General features: G+C 41.9%; 1 protein-coding gene across 2 annotated transcripts; it reads left to right on the forward strand.

Annotated features, from left to right (window-relative positions):
• Window positions 1–2,409: 2,409 nt before the first annotated feature.
• On the forward strand, window positions 2,410–13,742 carry DSEL (dermatan sulfate epimerase like). Of its 2 annotated transcripts, none has more exons than XM_061594688.1 (2): window positions 2,410–3,287; window positions 4,062–13,742. In XM_061594688.1, the coding sequence occupies exon 2, from the start codon at window positions 4,973–4,975 to the stop codon at window positions 8,630–8,632; it is 3,660 nt and encodes a 1,219-aa protein (XP_061450672.1). In that variant the 5' UTR covers window positions 2,410–3,287; window positions 4,062–4,972; the 3' UTR covers window positions 8,633–13,742. The 2 variants fall into 2 exon arrangements, with proteins under 2 accessions (XP_061450672.1, XP_061450677.1); XM_061594693.1 differs by lacking the exon at window positions 2,410–3,287 and adding an exon at window positions 3,520–3,598.
• The last annotated feature ends 6,760 nt before the right edge of the window (window positions 13,743–20,502 follow it).

Below are 20,502 nucleotides of genomic sequence, written 5' to 3' on the forward strand. Positions count from 1 at the left end.
CCCCCACCTTTAAATGCTCCTCCGCCAGGAGCCCGACATTCCCTTCTGAAATGACCAGGCTTTTGACAATTAAAACAATTGCCTGTAGGTTTGTTACCCTGTCTTAATGCCCCAGCTAACAATGTCATGGCATGAACATGTGTACCTACCTCTGCACAAGCTTGAATCATGTCTCCCAATTCATATTGCGGTCTATGAATAATGTTTTTCAAAATCTTTTTACAGTCTGTGTTAGAATTCTCGTAAGCTAATTTTAACAATAATTCCCCTTGTGCCTGAGGGTTATCAACCTGCCGTGTCAGAGCCTCTTTCAAACGGTCAACAAACTGAAAATAGGGCTCTGTTGCTTGCTGCCGTACATTCGTAAAAGAACGTAAGGGTTCTTTCCCAGCAGGCACCTTTTTAAATGCTTTCTGTATACACTCAGCAGTTCGATGAAATGCGGCTTCAGGCAATACCCCTTGTTGTGCTATGGTAGCAAAATTACCTGACCCATAAATTTGCTCGGGAATGATATTAGCATCCCCAGCTGCTATAGCAGCATGTCTAAATTCTTGGTCCCAAACTACATATTGCGAAGGAGTCAAAATCATCCTAAAGAGATCCTTCCAATCTTGAGGGATCATGTTATATCCAGTAGCTACTCCTTCCAACATCCCTTGTACATAATTAGCCGTAATCCCATATTCTCTTACTGCCTTATTTATTTCTCTAATAACAGAAAACGGAAGAGCTGTCCAAGTTGCTATGCGATTATTAGCATTATTAGGATCTGGCTGATATGTAACGGGAAAAGCTGAAATTGTACCCTCCCAGTCTCCCATTTCTTCCATAGATAATAATCCTGAGGCTGCAGCCTGAGCTATGGCTGCTTTAACCTTCCCAGTAACCTGTTCTTGTTGAACTGGAGGGCTATATGGAGGAGCATTTACAAATTTCTCAATATCCTTTTCAGGTGTAGGTAAAGAAAGTTGGGGATAAAGAGGAGTTTTCTGGTCAGAATTGGCAAACAGCGATGTCTCTTTTATCCCTAAATGACTAATGGCCTCAGCACACTTTTGCCATAATAAGAGATGGTGAATAGGTGCTCTTGGTTCTTCATGTAATTTTCTCCCTATCTTTATCCAATCTGACTGACGTAGTGATCCTTGCTCTGGATACCATGGACATTGACATTGAATTGTTTTTAACAATGATTCAATGTGAGAACGACTTATAAAAGCTGAGGTATCCTGTTTTAAAATTTTTTGTAGCTCTTGTGCATGAACCTTCTGCTGAGCTGACAATTCCCCCCCCATACTCACGAATGGGAGCTGTACGCTGAGGTGCACCGTTGGCTGATCCTGCCAGTGGGTACGAGGGTGTTTGTTCTGAATCACGTCGGGGTCACCAGATGTAGATATCACGACACAGTGAGACACGGTGAGACCAGAGTTCAATTTCGGAGCCCCCCTCGTAATTCTCGTCTCCGCTTTTATTTTACCTCCGCTTGGAGGCGTGGATTATTTTCTCTCCATAAACAGCCTATGACCTTTAACTATTGTATAACATCACGTACATACATAGTACAACAGCATTATCTACGTGGCAATATGCAGGCAGTTATTTAACCACTACAGATGTCAGTATCGTTTACAGCCATAAAGTTAACCACATCCTGTTTTTCCACTGGTCAGATCGCAATGTCTTGAGAGATAGTGTACTGAGAACAGCAGCGTGGTTTGCCAACGTATGCTGTTCATTCAGTCCACCCCACAAGGCCCAGCCTCCAAGAGGTCTTTTGTATGTTTAAAAGTTGTGCAGGGGGAAGAGAGAATTCCACCTTGTGGTTTTTCCCATTACAGGGTTGCAAGAACACTCGCACTTGGCTGACTTTCTTTTCTCCTAAAGATACAGGATCAGTCTCAGGGATTGAACCTGGCAACCCTACTGACAAACATCTCACTCAACCCAGCTACAAAAAAGGGGGCATAGATGTGACTACCAGGAAGGGACCCTGCACTTCTGAATTCGCCTCTACACTGCTGGTCTAAATGCTGATTTTGGAGTAGTAGTAGTAGTAGTAGTAGTAGTAGTAGTTGTAGTAGTTGTAGTAGTTGTTGTTGTTGGGTCCCCCCCCATGGATCAACACAGTAAGGTTTGAATTTTGAATTCTGTTATTTATTACTGGATTGGGATGGTGATGATTAAAGCACCTCAGTTTGCACCTTATGATTTTGGATGTAAGTCTCAACCTGCAGAAACATTCATATTTCATGTACTTCAGATCAAATAAATAACTCTTCTTGCCTTTCTCGTCGACGTTGTGCATTCTATTCACCCGCCCGCCTGCTTGCCTTTCTGTTCTCCATCCCCTGCACGTAATCACCGCCGACTTCCTCCGTCCCTTGTGTTTGTTGCCGAGCCATCCTTCCCTTCCTCTCCCTCCGAGCTTTGAAGAGCCGAGCTCCGGGCAAGCTAAGGGCAGCGGCTTCACCGACTCGCGAAGGGCATGTGTAAAGCCCTTGCACATGCTCAGTGGGAGGGGGGCGCGCAGCAGGAGTTACAAAGCTGAGCTGAAAATGAGCAGATGCTTGCTATTGCAAAGCCAGCGAGACCCACCTTAGCTCCGCCTGGCTTGAGAAAGCTGCCGCCGCTGCCCGCCGTTCCGCTCTTCCGGTGCCTTCTCCGGTGCCGAACTGCCAACCGCAGCGGTCGCTGAAGCGGAGAGAGGCAGACGCCGGTGTCACCAGCCTAAACGGGAAGGAACGTGGCTCAATCTCAGCCGGAGGAGCGTCCACGACTTCAGGCAGAGTCCGCCCTGGACTAGCGGCATCCCGTCTGGATCGCCTCTGCGGAAGTCAAGTTCTTTGCAGGAGTTGGATTTTAGTGCATGGTGGTGGTCTGTTCCCCTTTCTCCCTTTGAAAATAATAAGAATAATAATTCTTTTCTCTGCAAGCATTATCACTCTTTCGCTGGAATGCCACTGCCTGCCTTCCTCCCCCGTTTTGAAAGTCAAGACTTTTATTTTAGGGCTGCCTGATATATAGCATCGTTCTACTTTTTCTTTTTTTGGAAAAGCAAAGTACGGAAGAGTTGACAGGTAGTATCCCTGTCCAGATTTGAGGACAATGCCTTTTGATGGGCAGCTGAAGTTAAAACCATGCTGTTTTAAAACAAAAACTGGCGAGTGCGAATAAAGATAGAAGGAGGGGCGGGGGCAGAAAGAAAGGAGCCATGTGGCAACCGGATATTTATTCTTCTCAACGCTGATGGGCTGTGATCCCCGCAAAGTAGGCTGCTTAAGGTAAGTTGATGGGTTTAAAACTTTAAAAAGAAGTAAAGGAAGAGCATTAGGGCATTTTCCCCGTTCTGTATGGCCGACCTTCTGTCGGCGATGACTTTTAAATATTTGCAGCTGTTGGCAAAGAAAAACTTGTTCGAACTTCTTCAGCCCGGAGACATTTTATTGTATACTAATTAGTTCATAGCGCCCTCTAGTGACTCGCAAGCAACTATCCCATTTCTTAAGTCACAGGTGAGGAGCGGGAAAATGTATTGCGGTGGAATACACACCTATGCAACTACGCATAGCAATTGCCTTTCGGGAGCAAAAGGGTTTGTAAAATTTGCCCTTGAAAAAGAAGGAGCCCATTGGTATTGCAGGTTATAATGTATAGAAACGTGAAAGGGTCTCTTAATTGTAGAGCAGTTAATTTTGGTTTTTAAAAACTTTGTTAGTTTAGTCATGTTTGAAGATGATAGTCAAACAGCAGTTCAGATTGTGCTTCTAAGGGAAGACTAAAGCTTAACTAGTAAACAATAACAACACACCTTTACTAAATGAAGCATTACATTAACTTCTGAGATTTTCCAAATGCTAAAAGGTTATATAACTAGAAAGAAAATGTGTTAAAAAGTAGATTTTTTATTAAAAGAGAAACTCCCAAAAGTGTTAACCTCATTTTAATTCTGATACTCATTTGTTGAAAAGATGTTTATGGTAAGACTGTCTTTAAAAGAAAAAGTAGTTTCTTGTACATTTTTGAAGGACACATGTGTTTTGTTTTGTTTTTAACAGACAAGATCAACATGCAAAGTGAACAGACTCCAAAACCAGCTGTGTGTGCATCCTATCTGGTATCTTTAATTTGGCTTTGTGATGAGGAGATAAAGCTAACTGAAACTCCAAGGCAGAGTCTAGCTTCACAGACTGATGAGAACATGAAGATAATGAAGGGAGGCATGAAAGTGACTAATCTCTTACATGTGCATCAAACCCAACAGAGCTTTCACAACTGGAGGTTAGCAAGTGTTAGAATTATGGCAGCTCTACCAAAATTGGCTGACGGGAACATTTTGCTGAGTCTCCCTCCCCCACCAAAATAAAGGACAAACTTTTTGTATGTGTGTACTGTGTGAGAAAGGGAGAAAAGAAGACAACATGGATTCATTCTTTCATCTCTTCGGCACTAACTTGCATTTGTTTCCTAATTTTCTATGCATGTGTTGTATCAGTTCCACCCTCCCACAGCAGAAAGCCATGAATGTTAAAGCTGCAGTTTTAAAAACAAGCAAGGACGATTCAATGATAAAGTATCATGCTGGATGTGATTTTTTTTAAAATCCCCCTACACTTCACGGCTTAATAGGCATCCTTTTGACATCAAAATTACATGTTAGTCTGGTGTACACGGAAGTTGGTGAGAGGGTGCATTCTTTTTATCCTCTGGGTTTTCACTGTGGCTACATAGTTTCTCCTCAAAACACCTACATTTCAGCGTTGTTCAGTGCTGTGCCTAATGACCGCATCTGCGGAGAACTGTGTGTACCTTGTAACATTATGTTCCCCACCGCTATCACCACCTGGGTTTGTGTCAAAAGCTTTCAAGTGTGTTTTCCCACGCCGGTAGCTTGATTCATGTTTGAAATCTGAACAGTGTGTTTTTCAAAGAAGTGTATGCCTGAAGGGAGGAAACTGCCTCATGGATCATGGCTCTCATGTTTACAGGACATTCCTTATTTCTAGCATTAGTGATGTTGGCAGTCTCCACTTTTGAAGTGTCTGTAAGCAATTACTCTGACTGGGTGACTTTTACCGAGGATGTGGGTCGGTACGAGAAGCAGAGGCTCGAAGATCTCAGGATTAGTCAGAAGATGAAAAAAGCCGTTCTTCACCCAAGCTTATATTTTAATGCTGAAGAGGTCCCAGCGCTGAGGCAAAAATCTCACACCAGCCACCTCCACCTTTTCAGAGCCATCAGAAGTGCAGTGTCAGTGATGCTGTCCAATCCATCCTACTACCTACCTCCACCCAAGCATGCAGATTTTGCTGCAAAGTGGAATGAGATATATGGAAACAATTTGCCTCCCTTAGCATTCTATTGCCTGCTGTGCCCTGAAGATAAAGCTGCCTTTGATTTTGTGCTAGAATATATGGACAGGATGGCTGGATACAAAGACTGGCTGGTGGAGAATGCCCCAGGTGATGAAGTTCCTCTTGGGCACTCCTTAACCGGCTTTGCCACTGCTTTTGATTTTTTATATGCCTCATTGGATGATGTCAGAAGGCAAAAATACTTTGCCAAGATATGGGCCATGACTGAGGAAATGTATGAGTATTCCAAAGTCCGTGCCTGGGGCAAGCAACTTCTTCATAATCACCAAGCTACTAATATGCTAGCATTGCTCATTGGGGCCCTGGTAACTGGAGGGGGCCTAGAGTCCCAAGCAAATAACTGGAAGCATGCTGTAGTGAATGTGATGGAAAAAACCATGTTTTTGCTCAACCATATTGTTGATGGCTCTTTAGATGAAGGTGTGGCTTACGGGAGCTACACAGCCAAATCGATAACCCAGTATGTCTTTCTGGCTCAGCGCCACTTTGGGATTAACAATCTCGAAAACCACTGGCTCAAAATGCACTTTTGGTTTTATTATGCTACCCTTTTGCCAGGCTTTCAGAGGACTGTAGGCATAGCTGATTCTAATTATAACTGGTTTTATGGCCCTGAAAGCCAGTTGGTTTTCCTAGATAGGTTTGTGCTGAAGAATGGGGTAGGTAATTGGCTTGCGCAACAGATTAGAAAGCACCGTCCAAAGGATGGTCCAATGGTGCCATCCACTGCCCAGAGGTGGAGTACCCTTCACACTGAATACATATGGTATGACCCGGGTCTAACTCCCCACCCTCCACCTGACTATGGCACTGCTAAAATGCACGTGTTCCCTAACTGGGGGGTAGTTACATATGGAGCAGGGTTGCCAAATGATCAAACAAATTCCTTTGTTTCTTTTAAATCTGGAAAGCTGGGTGGCCGTGCTGTCTACGACATAGTCCACTTCCAGCCATATTCTTGGATTGATGGGTGGCGAAGCTTCAACCCAGGGCACGAACATCCTGATCAAAACTCTTTTACCTTTGCTCCTAATGGGCAGGTGTTTGTCTCTGAGGCCCTTTATGGACCCAAACTTAGCTACCTGAACAACGTTCTGGTGTTTGCTCCATCTCCCACAAGTCAGTGCAATCAGCCTTGGGAGGGTCAGCTTGGGGAATGCACTCAGTGGCTTAAGTGGACTGGGGATGAAGTTGGAGAAGCAGCTGGGGAGATTATAACATCATCTCAGCACGAGGAGATGATGTTTGTGAGCGGGGAGGCAGCGTCTGCATACTCATCAGCAATGAAATTGAAAAGTGTGTACCGTTCGTTGCTTCTGCTTAATCCTCAGACATTGCTAGTGGTGGACCATGTGGAGAAGGAGGAGGACTCTCCCATCAACTCCATCAGTGCCTTTTTTCATAACCTGGACATTGACTTTAAATATGTACCATATAAATTTATGAGCAAATACAACGGAGCCATGATGGACGTCTGGGATGCCCACTATAAAATGTTTTGGTTTGACCATCATGGAAATAGCCCTGTAGCTAGGATACAAGAGGCAGAGCAGGCGGCCGAATTCAAAAAGAGGTGGACCCAGTTTGTAAATGTCACTTTCTCCACAAAGAGTACTGTGGCAAGGATTGCCTACATGTTCCACGGGCCTTATGTCAATATTTCTAGCTGTGGGTTTATTGATGACGCCCAGTCAGGGTATCAGATTTCTCTCAATGTCAACAATACAGAAACAGTTATCTCTGTCGTTACAGACTATTTGAATCTGAGGACGAGGTTCAGTTATTTAGGCTTTGGTGGCTACGCCAAGGTAGTCACTCAGGGAAAAGTGACAAGATTTGGCCTGGGCACTGAAGCTATAGAAAAGCAGGCACCGAGTAACAGAACTGTTTTCCCCTTTGGATTTAAAGTGAATGTCATTGCAGGGCTGATCCTGGGGATTAGTTTGGCCGTGCTGGCCTTTCAGTGGCGGTTTTACATCTCCTTCAGCAAACTCTTGCGCTGGATCCTAATCCTGGTCATCGCGTTGTGGTTTGTTGAATTGGTAGATGTGTGGAGCTCTTGCACTCAGCCAATCTGTGCAAGATGGAGTACTGACGTGGCAAGTGCAGAGCGCAATGCAGGGACGGACCAGGGACACGCTGTGAGTTTGCCTGATGTGATCATTACCTCTCTCCCCAGTTCAGGTGCAGAAATTCTGAAGCAACTGTTCTTCAACAGCAGTGACTTCCTCTATATCAGGATCCCTGCAGGCTACCTTGATATCCCTGAAGCTGAATTTGAGATTGACTCCTTCGTAGATGCCTGCGAGTGGAAGGCATCTGATGTTCAGAGTGGCCGTTTCCGGCTGTTCCAGGGCTGGCTGCATTCCCTAGTCAAAGACACGAAACTCCACTTGCAGAATATTCATTTACATGACACCAGCAGAAGTAAGGTAGCTCAGCATCCAGCCACCAGTAAAGACAAAAAGAGACGGCCCAGAAAGAGAGAATCCATAGCAGAACAAAGAAACCGATTGAAAGGGAGCTCAGACAAAGATGCTGAATACATTAGGGACCTGAGGAGACATCTTGACTCTTATCCAAATGCACGCCCTGTGCTTAGTCTGAGCAGTGGGAGCTGGACATTGAAGCTGCCTTTCTTTCAAGAAATCATAGGCCCTTCATTGAGAGCACTCTACGTAGTACGAGACCCACGGGCATGGATCTACTCAGTACTGTACAAAAGCCAGCCTAGCCTTTATTCCTTGAGGAAGGTTCCCCAGCGCTTAGCAATGCTGTTTCAAGCCGAGGGAAGGGGGAAAAAGTGTCACTTAAATTCAGGCTATGCCTTTGAATATGACTCGCTCAGGGAGGAACTCTCTGATTCGCATTCCAATGCCGTTTCTGTGATGTCCCATTTATGGCTGGCAAACACGGCAGCAGCCCTGAGACTCAATGGGGATTTGCTGCCGGCTAATTACCAACTGGTGAAGTTTGAAGACCTTGTCAACTTTCCTCAGAAGATAGCTGAGTCCATCTATGCCTTTCTCGGCATCCCTCTGTCTCCCACTAGCTTAAACCAAATCATGTTTGCCACATCCACCAATCTTTTCTACCTTCCTTATGAAGGAGAGGTCTCCCCAGCGAGCATCCAGGCTTGGCAACACAATATGCCTCGTGAGGAAATTAAGCAGATTGAGGACATCTGTTTGACTGTAATGGACCGCTTAGGCTATCCAAAGTTTACTGATTTAGAAGCTGCAGGTCAGCGGTAGTTTGCACTAAGGATCCCCAGGCTCTTCAATTTCTAGATAAGAATCAAAGAAGCTGGTTTATTCTTGTAAAATGTCTGTACATTCTGTTACACATGCAGAGAGAGATTATTTTAAAGGAAATGAGATATTTGGTCTAGTAAGCTTCCCCCCCCTCCCCCTCCTCCCCCCTCCCCCTCCTCCCCTCCTAAAGAAACAAACAAAAACCCCTCATAATTACTTTTTCTGCCTTTGAAAATAAAGCTGTGTGGATCTTTACATTCTTTTCCAGATGGGAACTGGATATAGCTCAGGGGATGGGTAGTAGGCTTTCATTTCTAGGCTATCAGCATGAATCACAGCCAGGTGGGGAGTTGCCAAGTGTTGCTATAATCTGCTGGTTATTTGGTGGCCAATGTAGGAAGAAGGCAGGTTTCAGCCCTAGTTCTCAATGAACTGTTTGTGTCACAGAACAGACTTCACATTTGGCAGCAATGATCTCCTCTGGGCTAGATTTACTGGTATGTTATATCTGCTTTCAACTACCCCAATGGTGCTGAGAAGCTGTAAACTCAACCTAACCAGCCAGTTAAACTGTGTTTTATGATTGCCTAACATCACCAGAACAACATCTCTTTCTCGTGCTTGCATGCACACACACGCACACACATATTGGCACAATTTTGGCATCCTATTGGCAGACTTAGCAAAGACACCAAGACCAAAACTGATATGAAAGCAGAATAATACTCCTTAACGTGTTTCTTTGTTCTCGGCAGTGAAGAGTTTGGGTCAGGAGAAGATTTTCTTCAGGATAACAGTTCTGTGTGTGTGTCACACACATGTATGTATATGTGTATCTCTCTCTCTCTCTCTCTCTCTCTCTCACACACACACACACACACACACACACAATAGCTTGGGTCATGCAAACAGCCCATGTGGGCTTTGCTATCTCAAGACTGGATAACCTGTGGCCCCCCAGATGGGCGACAACTCCCGTCATCCCTGTCCACCGACCATGCTGGCTGGGGCTGATGGGAGTTGGAGTCTGATGTCTGTAGGAACACAGATTCCCCATTCTTGTGCTATCTGATTGGCTGTGCAAAAAGGTATTGGACCAATGAAGGTTTATAGATAAGGTAGAACCACCTCTTTTTTCCTCCATAAGATCTTTCTGTGCAGCAGCAAAGCAATCTACGCGTAACATACTTTGTGACAGATTTTCACTGAAGCTTCTTGGTAGTAAGGGTGTGTGTGTGTGCGTGCGTGTGCACATGGGGTGGATAGAATATAGTCTGTGGAGTTTGAGTTAAGTTCTGGCTCAATCTGGAACAATGGGGAAGATGTATGCAGATCTCACAGCATTTGATGCCCTCCTCACTATAATGTATTTATCCTACTAACTCCAGGATAGCTCCATTGCCTTTAATAGAATGACTATTGTAAAATTGCAGCCTAAGGCTGGTTTCTATCTTTACCAAAAATTTCCTTTCATGTGCAATATATAAAGGTAGAGATGATTGTGGTAGCATCTCCATGCGGCAGGATTATAGCAAATTTAAATTTTACCAGGTGGAACAATGTCAAATAATGCCAGTCCTTTGCAGAAATCATAGTGGTAAATATGTGGTCAGGGAGTGGGGCCATACCTCATGACCCCACCCCGGTGTCACATGTACCCTCAGCCCTGAATACTGAATGCATATTGAAGCCTGTGTGCTTACCTAGAGCCATTATTATGGTGTAGTGTTTACAGTGTCAGGCTAGGACTGGGAAAGTTTCTGGTTCAAATCCTCACTCAGACATAAAGCTCATTGGGAGACCACTCTCTCTCAGCCTAACCTACTTTACAGTGAGAAGGTTGTGAGAATAAAATGAGGTTGGAGGAGGGAGAATCATGTGCACACCTTTGATCTCCTTGAAGCAGTGTGGGATACAAATGCAATCGTTTTTACTGCTGAATGCACAAAGACTTTTTTGCAATTGAGAACACTTTGCAATATGAGTTCCAAATCATGTACACACCCTATGCGGCTATTTTCTCATAATCTTCTTTTCAAAGACCATGCTCAAAGCATGTGTGCTACATGTATCTATAGTATGTGTGTCCATGCATGAGAGACAGAAAGAGAGAGAGGTAACATAAATGGCTAGAGGACTGGCAAGAGCTACATCATAAATGACACAATAAATAGCAACTCATCTTTCTTGTCACATTTTCATAGGGACATTGGAAGCTGACATATACTGAGTCAGACCATTGAACTATCTAACTCAGTATTGTCTACCCTGACTGGCAGCGGCTTTCCAACTTTTCAGACCAGGACTCTCTCCCGGCCCTACCTGGAGATGTCAGGGACTGAACTTGAGACCGTCTGCATGCAAAGCAGATTATCTACTACTGAGCTACAGTCCTCACTTTAGCTGCTAAATTTAATTTAGCACTGAATACAAACCCTGCCAGGATCAGAGCTCCCAAATGGAGTTAATTCCTGCCTTTTGGCACTGCATGCCTTGCTTTCAGCAGGAAGCTTTGCAGCTGTGATTTGAATTCAAGCCAGGGCTGCAAAGGAAGAAGTTGGAGCAAACTTAAAGTGTGTTCTCAGTTCTTTATGTTGAATCACCTGATGTCATCCAATGTCAGGTGATTAACAAATAGGTGGTCTTGCCCACCAGTCAAAAATGGCCCACAGAGGGTGAGCCAATTTTGCATTCAGCCCATCAGCTGAATCCAGTTCACCACCCCTACTTTAGTACATCAAAAATGCTAAGCTGAATCAAGACTTGAGATATAAGCACACTTAGCAGAGAAATTAGAATTACTAGGGAACTGAACTCATGAGACAACTAACAAAACATGCTTAGGATCATGCTGCTTATCTTCAATACAAGTCATAGTGACTTTCAAGTAAAAATCCAATGGAAGTTAATCACATTTATTGATGTGTTTCTGTGGGTCCAGCAACAAGTTTATCAGCAATTATTTTTGGCTGTATTTCTTCAAAAGTAAAAGTTTTTTTTTCTAAAAACAATTTTTTAATGCAGGTGTGGGAAACATTTTTCTCAATGTTGCTGAACTACAACTCCCATCAGCCACATCAAGCATGGCCAATGGCCAGGGATGATGGGAATTATAGTTCAACAACATATGGAGGGCCAAAGATTCCCTGCACCTATTTTAATGGGACTTTTAAGACTGTGGACCTGAGGAAGCAGGGACTTGTGTGTGTTATTTCTGTGCATCCCCTAGTGCATATTAGTCATTTACTAAAAAATAAATTGTGATTATGATCAGCAGCACAATCCTAACCATGTTTACTCAGAAAAATCATGTTGAATTCCATGGGGCTTACTCCCAGAAAAGTGGGGTAAGGACCACACCCTTACTTGCAAGTGAATTTGCTTAGGATTGTGGCATTAATACACTGAATTTATAAAGAACGTTGGGATGACCTTATGCTTTCTCCTTGCCTCACATGATTACTTTCCACTTGTGCCTGAAATCCTGGTGATGGTGAATTATATTTAATCTCACCAATCCCTTTTTGAATTCTACTTGTGTTTTCCATTGTATAGAAAATCAGCTCAATTGTTCCTTAATTTGCACCAAAATATTTGCTTGATTTAGATGTAGCCACCTTCCTGCACACTGCTCTTCCACCTTTCTAAGCAACAGACTCTTTTCCCTTCTTTTCAAAGAAATGTTGGATGTATTTTCCTAATCTATTGCTTCATATTCTCTGGAGAAGAATACATTCTCTAAAAGTCTGCACTTGTGTAAATCAAGCCCCGGATGCTATCAGAGACATCCATGCTTTTTTCTCTCCTCCCCTCCCTTTTTTTTCTGTCTGGCATTTCGTTTCAAATGAAGTTACTATAAAATGTTTCATCTTATTTGTTTGAACCAGAATCGGAGTTTGATGCCACAATGTTGCAATGAGCTGGTTGAGTAATTGCCATTGGAGGGGGGTGACAAACAATTAACTGTCAAAATTTAATGCATTTGTCTTTGCAGACTGATATGATATCCTCTCTATGATCTTGAATGCTTTCTTGTGGAGTCTTCTAATCCTCCCACCCTCCTACCCTCCCTTTACATGTTGCAACATTCTGTGATCTCTCATTCTGACCTAGATAAAAGTCGCTCGTTCCCAGCCGTTCATTTTTATGTCAAAATGTGCCTCTAGCCTGATAAAGCTGTTGATATGTTGCAGTTGCACGAAGTATAACTTGGCTGTCACTTGTCTTGTATTAGAAGAGGGACTGGCAGCCCTCCTCCTTTTTTACCTCCAGGGCTTTCCTCTGGCTCGACAGAATGTCAGATGCTAAAGGAAACAGCAAAGTGTATTAATGTGCATTGGTGTGTCAGTGAAACCTTGGATCACAGCTTTTTATTCCTGCCAAGCTATTTCTCTCCATTTCCTGCCCTCCTGTTATCAAACGTATGCAACAAGATTTTTTTAAAAATTATGGCCACCATACATTGCCATTGTCAACAAAGCTAATCACCACTCTTCAGACTGGTCAGCTGACACCTGGTGCCTTGTTCGAGATCAGGGTTTAAGTCAAATCATTTGCTTTCAGTGCTGAGGCTTTGATTGAAACCAGCAAAATGGCTGGTCCCTAATAGTACTTTCAGAGGTGCTGATGGTAAGAAATGGAGAGTTCAGAGAAGCTAGGGAGCCATTGTTGCTTGCTAGTGCCATTCTTCCAACAGAAAGGGTTTTGTAATAGCTGTCCTGGATGCTATATTCTTCCAACTATTCATCTTGATTAAAAATAGTTACAACTGCTGTTTCCAGAGAGTAAGTAGTTTGAAACTTGGGACTAATATAACACGGGAATGACATTTGAAAACACCTTTCATTTGGGGTTCAACTTCATAGCATTAACTCCGGGGACCAAAGGGAGAGCACTGTTGCACTCATGTTCTGTTTGTGGGTTTCCCATAGACATCTGGTGGGCCAGTGTGAGAACAGAATGCTAGACTAAATGAGCCTTTGTTCTGAGCCCAGTAGGTCTCTTCTTACGTGTTTCTGTGGCATAACTGAAAACAGTAGTCCGTCCCTACATGACCCAATACAGGTTTCCCAGTCAAGTGGATAGCTGATCAGGGCAACCATAGGCACTGCTGGCTTCTGGGTAACGTGAATGGATTACCCCAATAAAAAATGTGTTTATTTTCTTCTAGAGATACTTCACATATTTCTTGTGTGCTAAATTTAAAAAAAGTGAGTAAATGCCGTAACTGCTCAGAGGTGCTGTGTGTGTGTGTTACATGGGAAGAGATCCAATGAATACATATTGGAACTTCAATGTAATCTTTCCTGAAATCAGCAAGGGGTGTATTCTTGTGCAGTGCTTGGCCCTTTCACTACACTATAGAATTTCCCAGTTGTCTGTTCCTATAGTCTAGAAAAGGTCTGTACTGACCTACCAAACTAGTTGCAGCCCACTCTCTGTATAAACCTCCTTTCCTTGGATCAGCATCCTACGGGCTTGCTGTACACAGCTGCTGCATTTTGGATTGGCTATGCAGGCACAGCGCAGTCTGAGTCTCCATATCTAGCACCTGAGCTGCATGCACTGTATACATAGTTTATTAGGATACTGTTGGGTAGATATTTTTGTGTAATTTCCTGCTGGTCAGTGAAGATTCCCAGGCTTGAAAGAAACCTTGTACTGAAACCACAGTGATATATAATGTAGGAAAATCATAATGCTGTTTTGCAAACCACAAACAGGAGAACTTCCATTTGCAAGCAGCATTCTTCAATTACCCTTCACAAATGGGACACACAATGCCCTTGCAACAGAAATAATGACAGTGGAATCAAGCCGGAAGAATTATTTGCTTGGGAAAGAGGGCGAAGCATTAATGCATTAATCTCAAAGGGCTATCCAGAAATAGCTAATGGTAGAAGGAAATGGGCACAAGATTTATTTATTTTTTTTAAAAAAATCAATTTTAGGCTGTTTGCAATAAGTGTTCCTTAAATAACCTCTAACTCTATTCAGAACTAGTATTTCTCTATCCTAAACACGTTTGTGTATAAAGAAGTTCATTAGCTTTTCCATCGAATGGTACAAAAAGGGAGAAACTGATAATGGAGTACATTCCCTGGTTCATATCTAAAATACCCCTGCATGGATATATTGCCGTAGCTGTGTAAGGGATGTGAGTCGGGATGTCTATACTGATGTCTGTTTCTGAAAGACTGTTCTCATGTGATACCTCCCCCTCATTTATTTTGAAGGATAAGTATGGCATGTAAAGCATCTAGATAATTGTATGAGCTCCCCAACACATTTCACTTCTCCCATGTGGCTGCAACAAGGGGAATCCTTAGTGAAGGATGTTTTTAATGTGTGAACCATGGGTATGATTGCATGAAACAAAACTATTAAAATTAAAACATTACCAGATCTTTACAACATTTCACCCCTTCCATGATATTTCTACAGAAACCGATAATCCAAATGTGTTTACAACTATGATGACATACCTTGAGAGGATCATTGGGAAAAAAGATCTGGTACTACCAGTGATATAACACTATCAAAACACCTTTTATATGCTTATCAGGATATATTTTCTTAATGGATATCACTTTCTATAATAAGTATTGCTTTGGTGATCAATATTGGGATCAAGTTCCCAATTTTGAGATTCCCAGCAATCCTTTGGATCAATCCATATGGTGTAACCAAATTTAAGAACCTGATAAAGTATTCCTTAAACAACCTCCAATTCTATCAGAACTAATGTGGATACTTAGTATCGTTGGAGTCACTACGTCTGAATGGCATCAATTAGATGGGGCACATAACCAGCCCACACAAAGCTCAACGTGGCATTTCCATGCAAAAGAGGGGAATAGTGAGATGAAAATTGGTAGTTTACATTCCACCATATAAACTATTGTTGTGCACTACCCCAATCTCCAAGCGGTGAGAGATCTCCAGGGGTCCCTGCACTTACCCAGGGTTTGGTTTCCTTGGAAAGAAGGACAGCAGAGACTGTGATGTCTTTATGAAATATGGTTTGTTTATTTACACACATTCCAACCTGAGCTTAAGATGGAGTGGTTCAAAGATATTGCATTTTCTAGCAGGCTTACAGGAGGCAGCTGGTTGGGGCTGATGGGAGTTGTAGTTCAAAAAAGTAACTTTTCCAAGCTCTACAGAGAGCCAGCCTCTCTGCCTGTCTCCAGTTCCCAGCCTTTTATCTGACTCAACTAACAACATAAACCTCTCTTTTGGCCTGGGGGGGGGTTATCCTGAAAAGTTCCAGTAACAATAGGATCTCCCCATTAGCCCACCTGGCCACTCTATTCGATTAACAAAAGAGACATCTTACCAGCGGATCAGCTTTCTCTGCTGCAGAGCCCACCTCCAGGTGCAGGGTTCCAAATCAGAGGCTGGAAAGGGGACTCAAAGAAATCATTTATCTCAACCACCAAACCCATAACAGTATGTTACTGTTAAGGTGTAGGCATTTCCACATTGGAGCATGAATTCTCTGCACTTTCTGTTTAATGATAGAGCAGCAATTATAAGTATAACAAATATACATGAAAAGTTTACCACTGATGACAAGATCTATTCCTTGATTAACCAAGGCAGGTATCAGCTAACTGTGTGTGTAAAAATAGAGGTTAATCAGTTGGTAATTGACATTATTCCAAACTGAGAGTTCCCTTGCTGTTCTTATGTGCTTGAGGAAAATAAAGAGAGGAAAGTAAGAATCAGCCATGTATTATAGCAATCTGAAAAATACAAGTATTTAAAAATGAGTATGAGTAATTTTGATCAACTTTAGAACTTTTTAAATAAAATTGTCTCTGTTTAAGTATCAGATAGTCACATAGCCTCACCACAAATGTTATCAGATTCCCATTCTTGGAAGTCTTTCCTTAGGAATGGCACTATATGCATTTTATTATGTTTGAGGGTAAGGACATGGTCTAAATAGCTGCTTAAGAACTTTTGTTATATTTTGCTACTGTGTTGTAGAGATAGGATTGGCAATCAGGCTGTCTTCATCAATAATATTTCTTCCTATTATAGGGGTAAGAATGCATTCATTGTAAGAAGGCTCCTGCTGGGTCAGAACAAAGGTTCATCAAGCAAACAATGACCTGCTAGTTTATTTTGGAAAGTTTATAAGCAGGGGATGATGGTAACAGCTATCTCCTGGGGCTTCTTCCTAGCATGTGATTTTAAGGAGTATTTCAGAAAAATACATTTTTTTCTGAATACAAGAGTTCCATTTAGCTCACGGATAATAGATGTTGATAGAACTACCTTCCATTTATTTGTCTAGCAGTTTCTGAAAGCCAATTACATGCAGGCAAGCACGCACATGCACGCGCACACACACACACACACACCCCAATTGTGGTTTAGCAGTGGAGAGATGTGTGGCAAAACAGACATATCCACTATATTCTCACATTTTCCTCCTTCTTTTTCCACTTAGAAATACCATAGACAACATGATCCCTTCTCAAAGCAAAGCTGTAGCAACTGATGATCTGCAGTCTAGTTCAAAGGTAGAACTTGCAAATGCGGTATGAATGAATGGCCTCATAAACCTTCTATCTACAGACTCACAGGCAGGAAAAAACTTCCTGTTGTGGGGTCATCTGTTAAAGAAAAAGTGAAGAACAAAAAGTCAAGGAAATAGCAGTTTTGAATCGGTTGTTTCCTGGAGCTAAAATGCATTCTCATAGGCATCTAAAACATGTTTGTTGCCTTGCACAAGCAAGCATCTAATTCTGCTGATTTCCAATGAACAATTAATTATGGTAGGATGTAGAGACCCTGGAGATTATCCAGTGAAATTTAGGCAGGCTTATTCATAGGCCAACAACATCACTTATAGATAATGTGGCTTGCTTCGTCTCATTCCATTATAGTGTGCTGCAGGCAAAAATCAAACCAGTTTAGCCAGCAAACAGGTACATATTGTTCTATGATATTTAGTTGCTTAAATCCGAGTACTGTGGTGTCCCTTGCAGGTCACATCAATTAGTCCTACAGTTGTTAGTACGAACTTCAAAATTCTCCATCCTATTTATGGGCTGATTGGAGGAGGATTATTTCACCAGATTTCTCCAGTGAGAGGAACAATTCTCCAATGTTTTCTTGGTGGTGGGTCTCAGAAGTAGGCAGTGACAGTAGCACAGCTTCTCCCCTACCTCCAGGATTCTTCCCCCCAACCACCACCACTACAAGTGGCACGAGAAGTAACTATGTTGGCAGCCTAGCCATGATTTTGTGTTCTTCACAGTAGCCTGGATTGAGTGCCATTCCACGGCATTGCAGGGTGGAGGGGATGGTGGCCACTACACACAAAGAAATGGTGGAAATTATTTGTAGAAAATGCTTCAAAGTGGCTCTGTCTTTTTTGAGGGGGGAGGGAGGGAGGGAGGGAGGTGAGAAAAAGAAAATTCTCAGGGAGGTCCCATTGAAGAGGGTTAGATGAAATTCCTTAATTCCATATATTCTGGAAGGTAGATTTGCATCCTAACCTTTTTCCACATTAAGTTTATTTTGTGGTTTTTTCATGTAGACCTACGTCTCTGTTTTGTTTTTCTGAAATGGAGCCTGTGAGATTGCAAATCACATACTGATCTTTTTAATCTTTTAGTGGCATGAGTCCATCTGTTTTGATGCATTGAGGCGCTGCTGTCACCGTGTAAATTTTCTTCTTTGATTCTTCAGTCCAATGTTTCTGGTTTGCCAGTTACTAATGTTATGGTTGGCTTAGGAAGGTTTTCAAACAGCAGTTCAGACAAAATGCGAATTTCATAAATGGTAGAGAATGCTTTAAAATTATGACCATTACCCAAATTTCATTTTTAACATAACAAAGAACAATATAAAGTTTGGGACATTGGTGCAGATATGAATATATTATCCATTGCAATGTATGAATTTATTTCAGAGAAATATCTTAATAGTAATCACATGAGACTCATTTTTTTTTCTTTCTTTTTAGCCAGTTTTAATATATCTATATTTATTGGCTTGGAAGAATGTACAAATTCCATGTTTAGTTCCCAACAGACATGAAACCATTTTAATAGTTTACCTGCTGAAATAGATTTGACACACACACACCCCTTTAAAAGGTGAGCTAGACCAGTGGCTCCCAAACATTTTTCTCACAGGACACTTGAAAATTGCCAAGGGCCTTGGCGGACCACTTAATGATTTTTCTGCCTATTGTAGCAACTGTGATGCGCTGGGCTAGATGCTCTGTGATTTTTAGTCACATTTTTATTGCTTCTTTTATGTCCTATAATTCCATAGAATTCAAACTGTAATACAATAAAATACAATATAAGAAATAAAAAGACCATAAAATAGATTTAAACACAGATAAAAATAGATTTAAACATCAGTATGAATATTTAATGTGGACATGCCACAGACCACCTGAGCAAAGCTAGCGGTCGACCGACCATAGTTTGGGAACCCCTGAGCTACATAATTTAGGATTATATCGAAAAATGTGATCCATTGAAGTTTCTGTAAAATTTGGTAAGCCAGTAAAGTTAATCACCATGTGAGTAGCTGTCCATTGCACTATCCTAATTTGAAATGCATTAAAGAGTATTTTTGTAACATTTTTAAAAATGTATTTAGAAAACCTCTATCCCAGCCTTCTAATGTGTTTGCATCATTCAGAGCAGTTACAACTGTTAGAAAAGACAATATTTCTCTAAAAGAAATTAAACAACGGCATAAAAATGAAAACAGAGAAGGATGTTCTGCAATGGGGGGGGAAGCATCTTTCTTCCTGGCAAGACAAACAGTTGTCAGAACAGGAATGCTTTAATTTAGCTGGGGGAAAACAGCAAGGAGAGGAAGCCAAGTATATCTCAAATGGTAAGGCATTAGACAGTCTGGGAATCTGAGCTGTTAAGAAAGCCTTCTCTGTCATCCCAAACTATATATACTACTTATCTTTTTTATTTTGTTAAGGGCTGTTGAAACTATTTTGTTTTCATCATTATTTAATAATTAATAACTAAGCATCAGTACAGACCTTACTCAAGAATCAGATATGTTTGTGCAGCAAATTGGATCCCCATTGTATCCATTGCTGGGGATCTTTAGCTGATTCAGAATTTATCCAAATAATAAATGGGGATAATTTCAAAATGATTGTGGTCCATGCAATCTGCCATATTTCCACTGTGTAAGGCAAAATATATTTGCATTCTTCAGATCAGATGGATTGGAGCTTGAGCATTTGACATGTGGATTGTTGAAATAAAAAAAATCCACACATTTCACTGGATTTCAGGAAAAGCTAGAATTATATTTTGAGTGGGCAGTCTTATGGGGATGCTGGTGAGAACTTAGAGGAACAGGTTGGCTACAGTCTTACGTGAAAGCAAATGAAATTTTGGTGAAGATCTTTCCATAATTACTTTTGCCTGCCAAATAAGAGAGAAGCAATGCATCTTTGAAGACTGGAGATACAAACATTGGGAATAGTATGGGAAGTAATGGAAATGCATAGTGAAAATGCTAAAGCTATCCACCTGTATTAGCTTTTAAAGCAGCACAGCTGGCATGAACCACATCTGTCTCACTGCCAACAGAACAGAAGATCTCAGTAACCTTCTGAAATCATGTGGAAATAATCTAACCTGGCCTCTTTCTGTGTTTTCAGTGGAAAACAAACAGCAAGCCAACTTTATAGCTGAAATGTTATGCAGCTCTTCTTCTTCTTAAAAAAAGATACAGGAAATATTTTGGCACAGAATAATCCTTGGAACAATGTCAGCGAAAGCAAGTTTAGCTACATGGTGGAAGATCCTTTGAGCCCTGGAATTGAAAACAGGTGTCAGGGCTAACCTATATTTAAGTGA

The sequence above is a fragment of the Rhineura floridana genome, chromosome 1 (genome assembly GCF_030035675.1).
Source record: "Rhineura floridana isolate rRhiFlo1 chromosome 1, rRhiFlo1.hap2, whole genome shotgun sequence".
NCBI classification, from domain to species: Eukaryota; Metazoa; Chordata; class Lepidosauria; order Squamata; family Rhineuridae; genus Rhineura; species Rhineura floridana.

Coding starts and splice junctions, on each gene's coding strand:
- DSEL (XM_061594688.1), top strand. CDS start 4,973: ATGGCTCTCATGTTTACAGGACATTCCTTATTTCTAGCATTAGTGATG.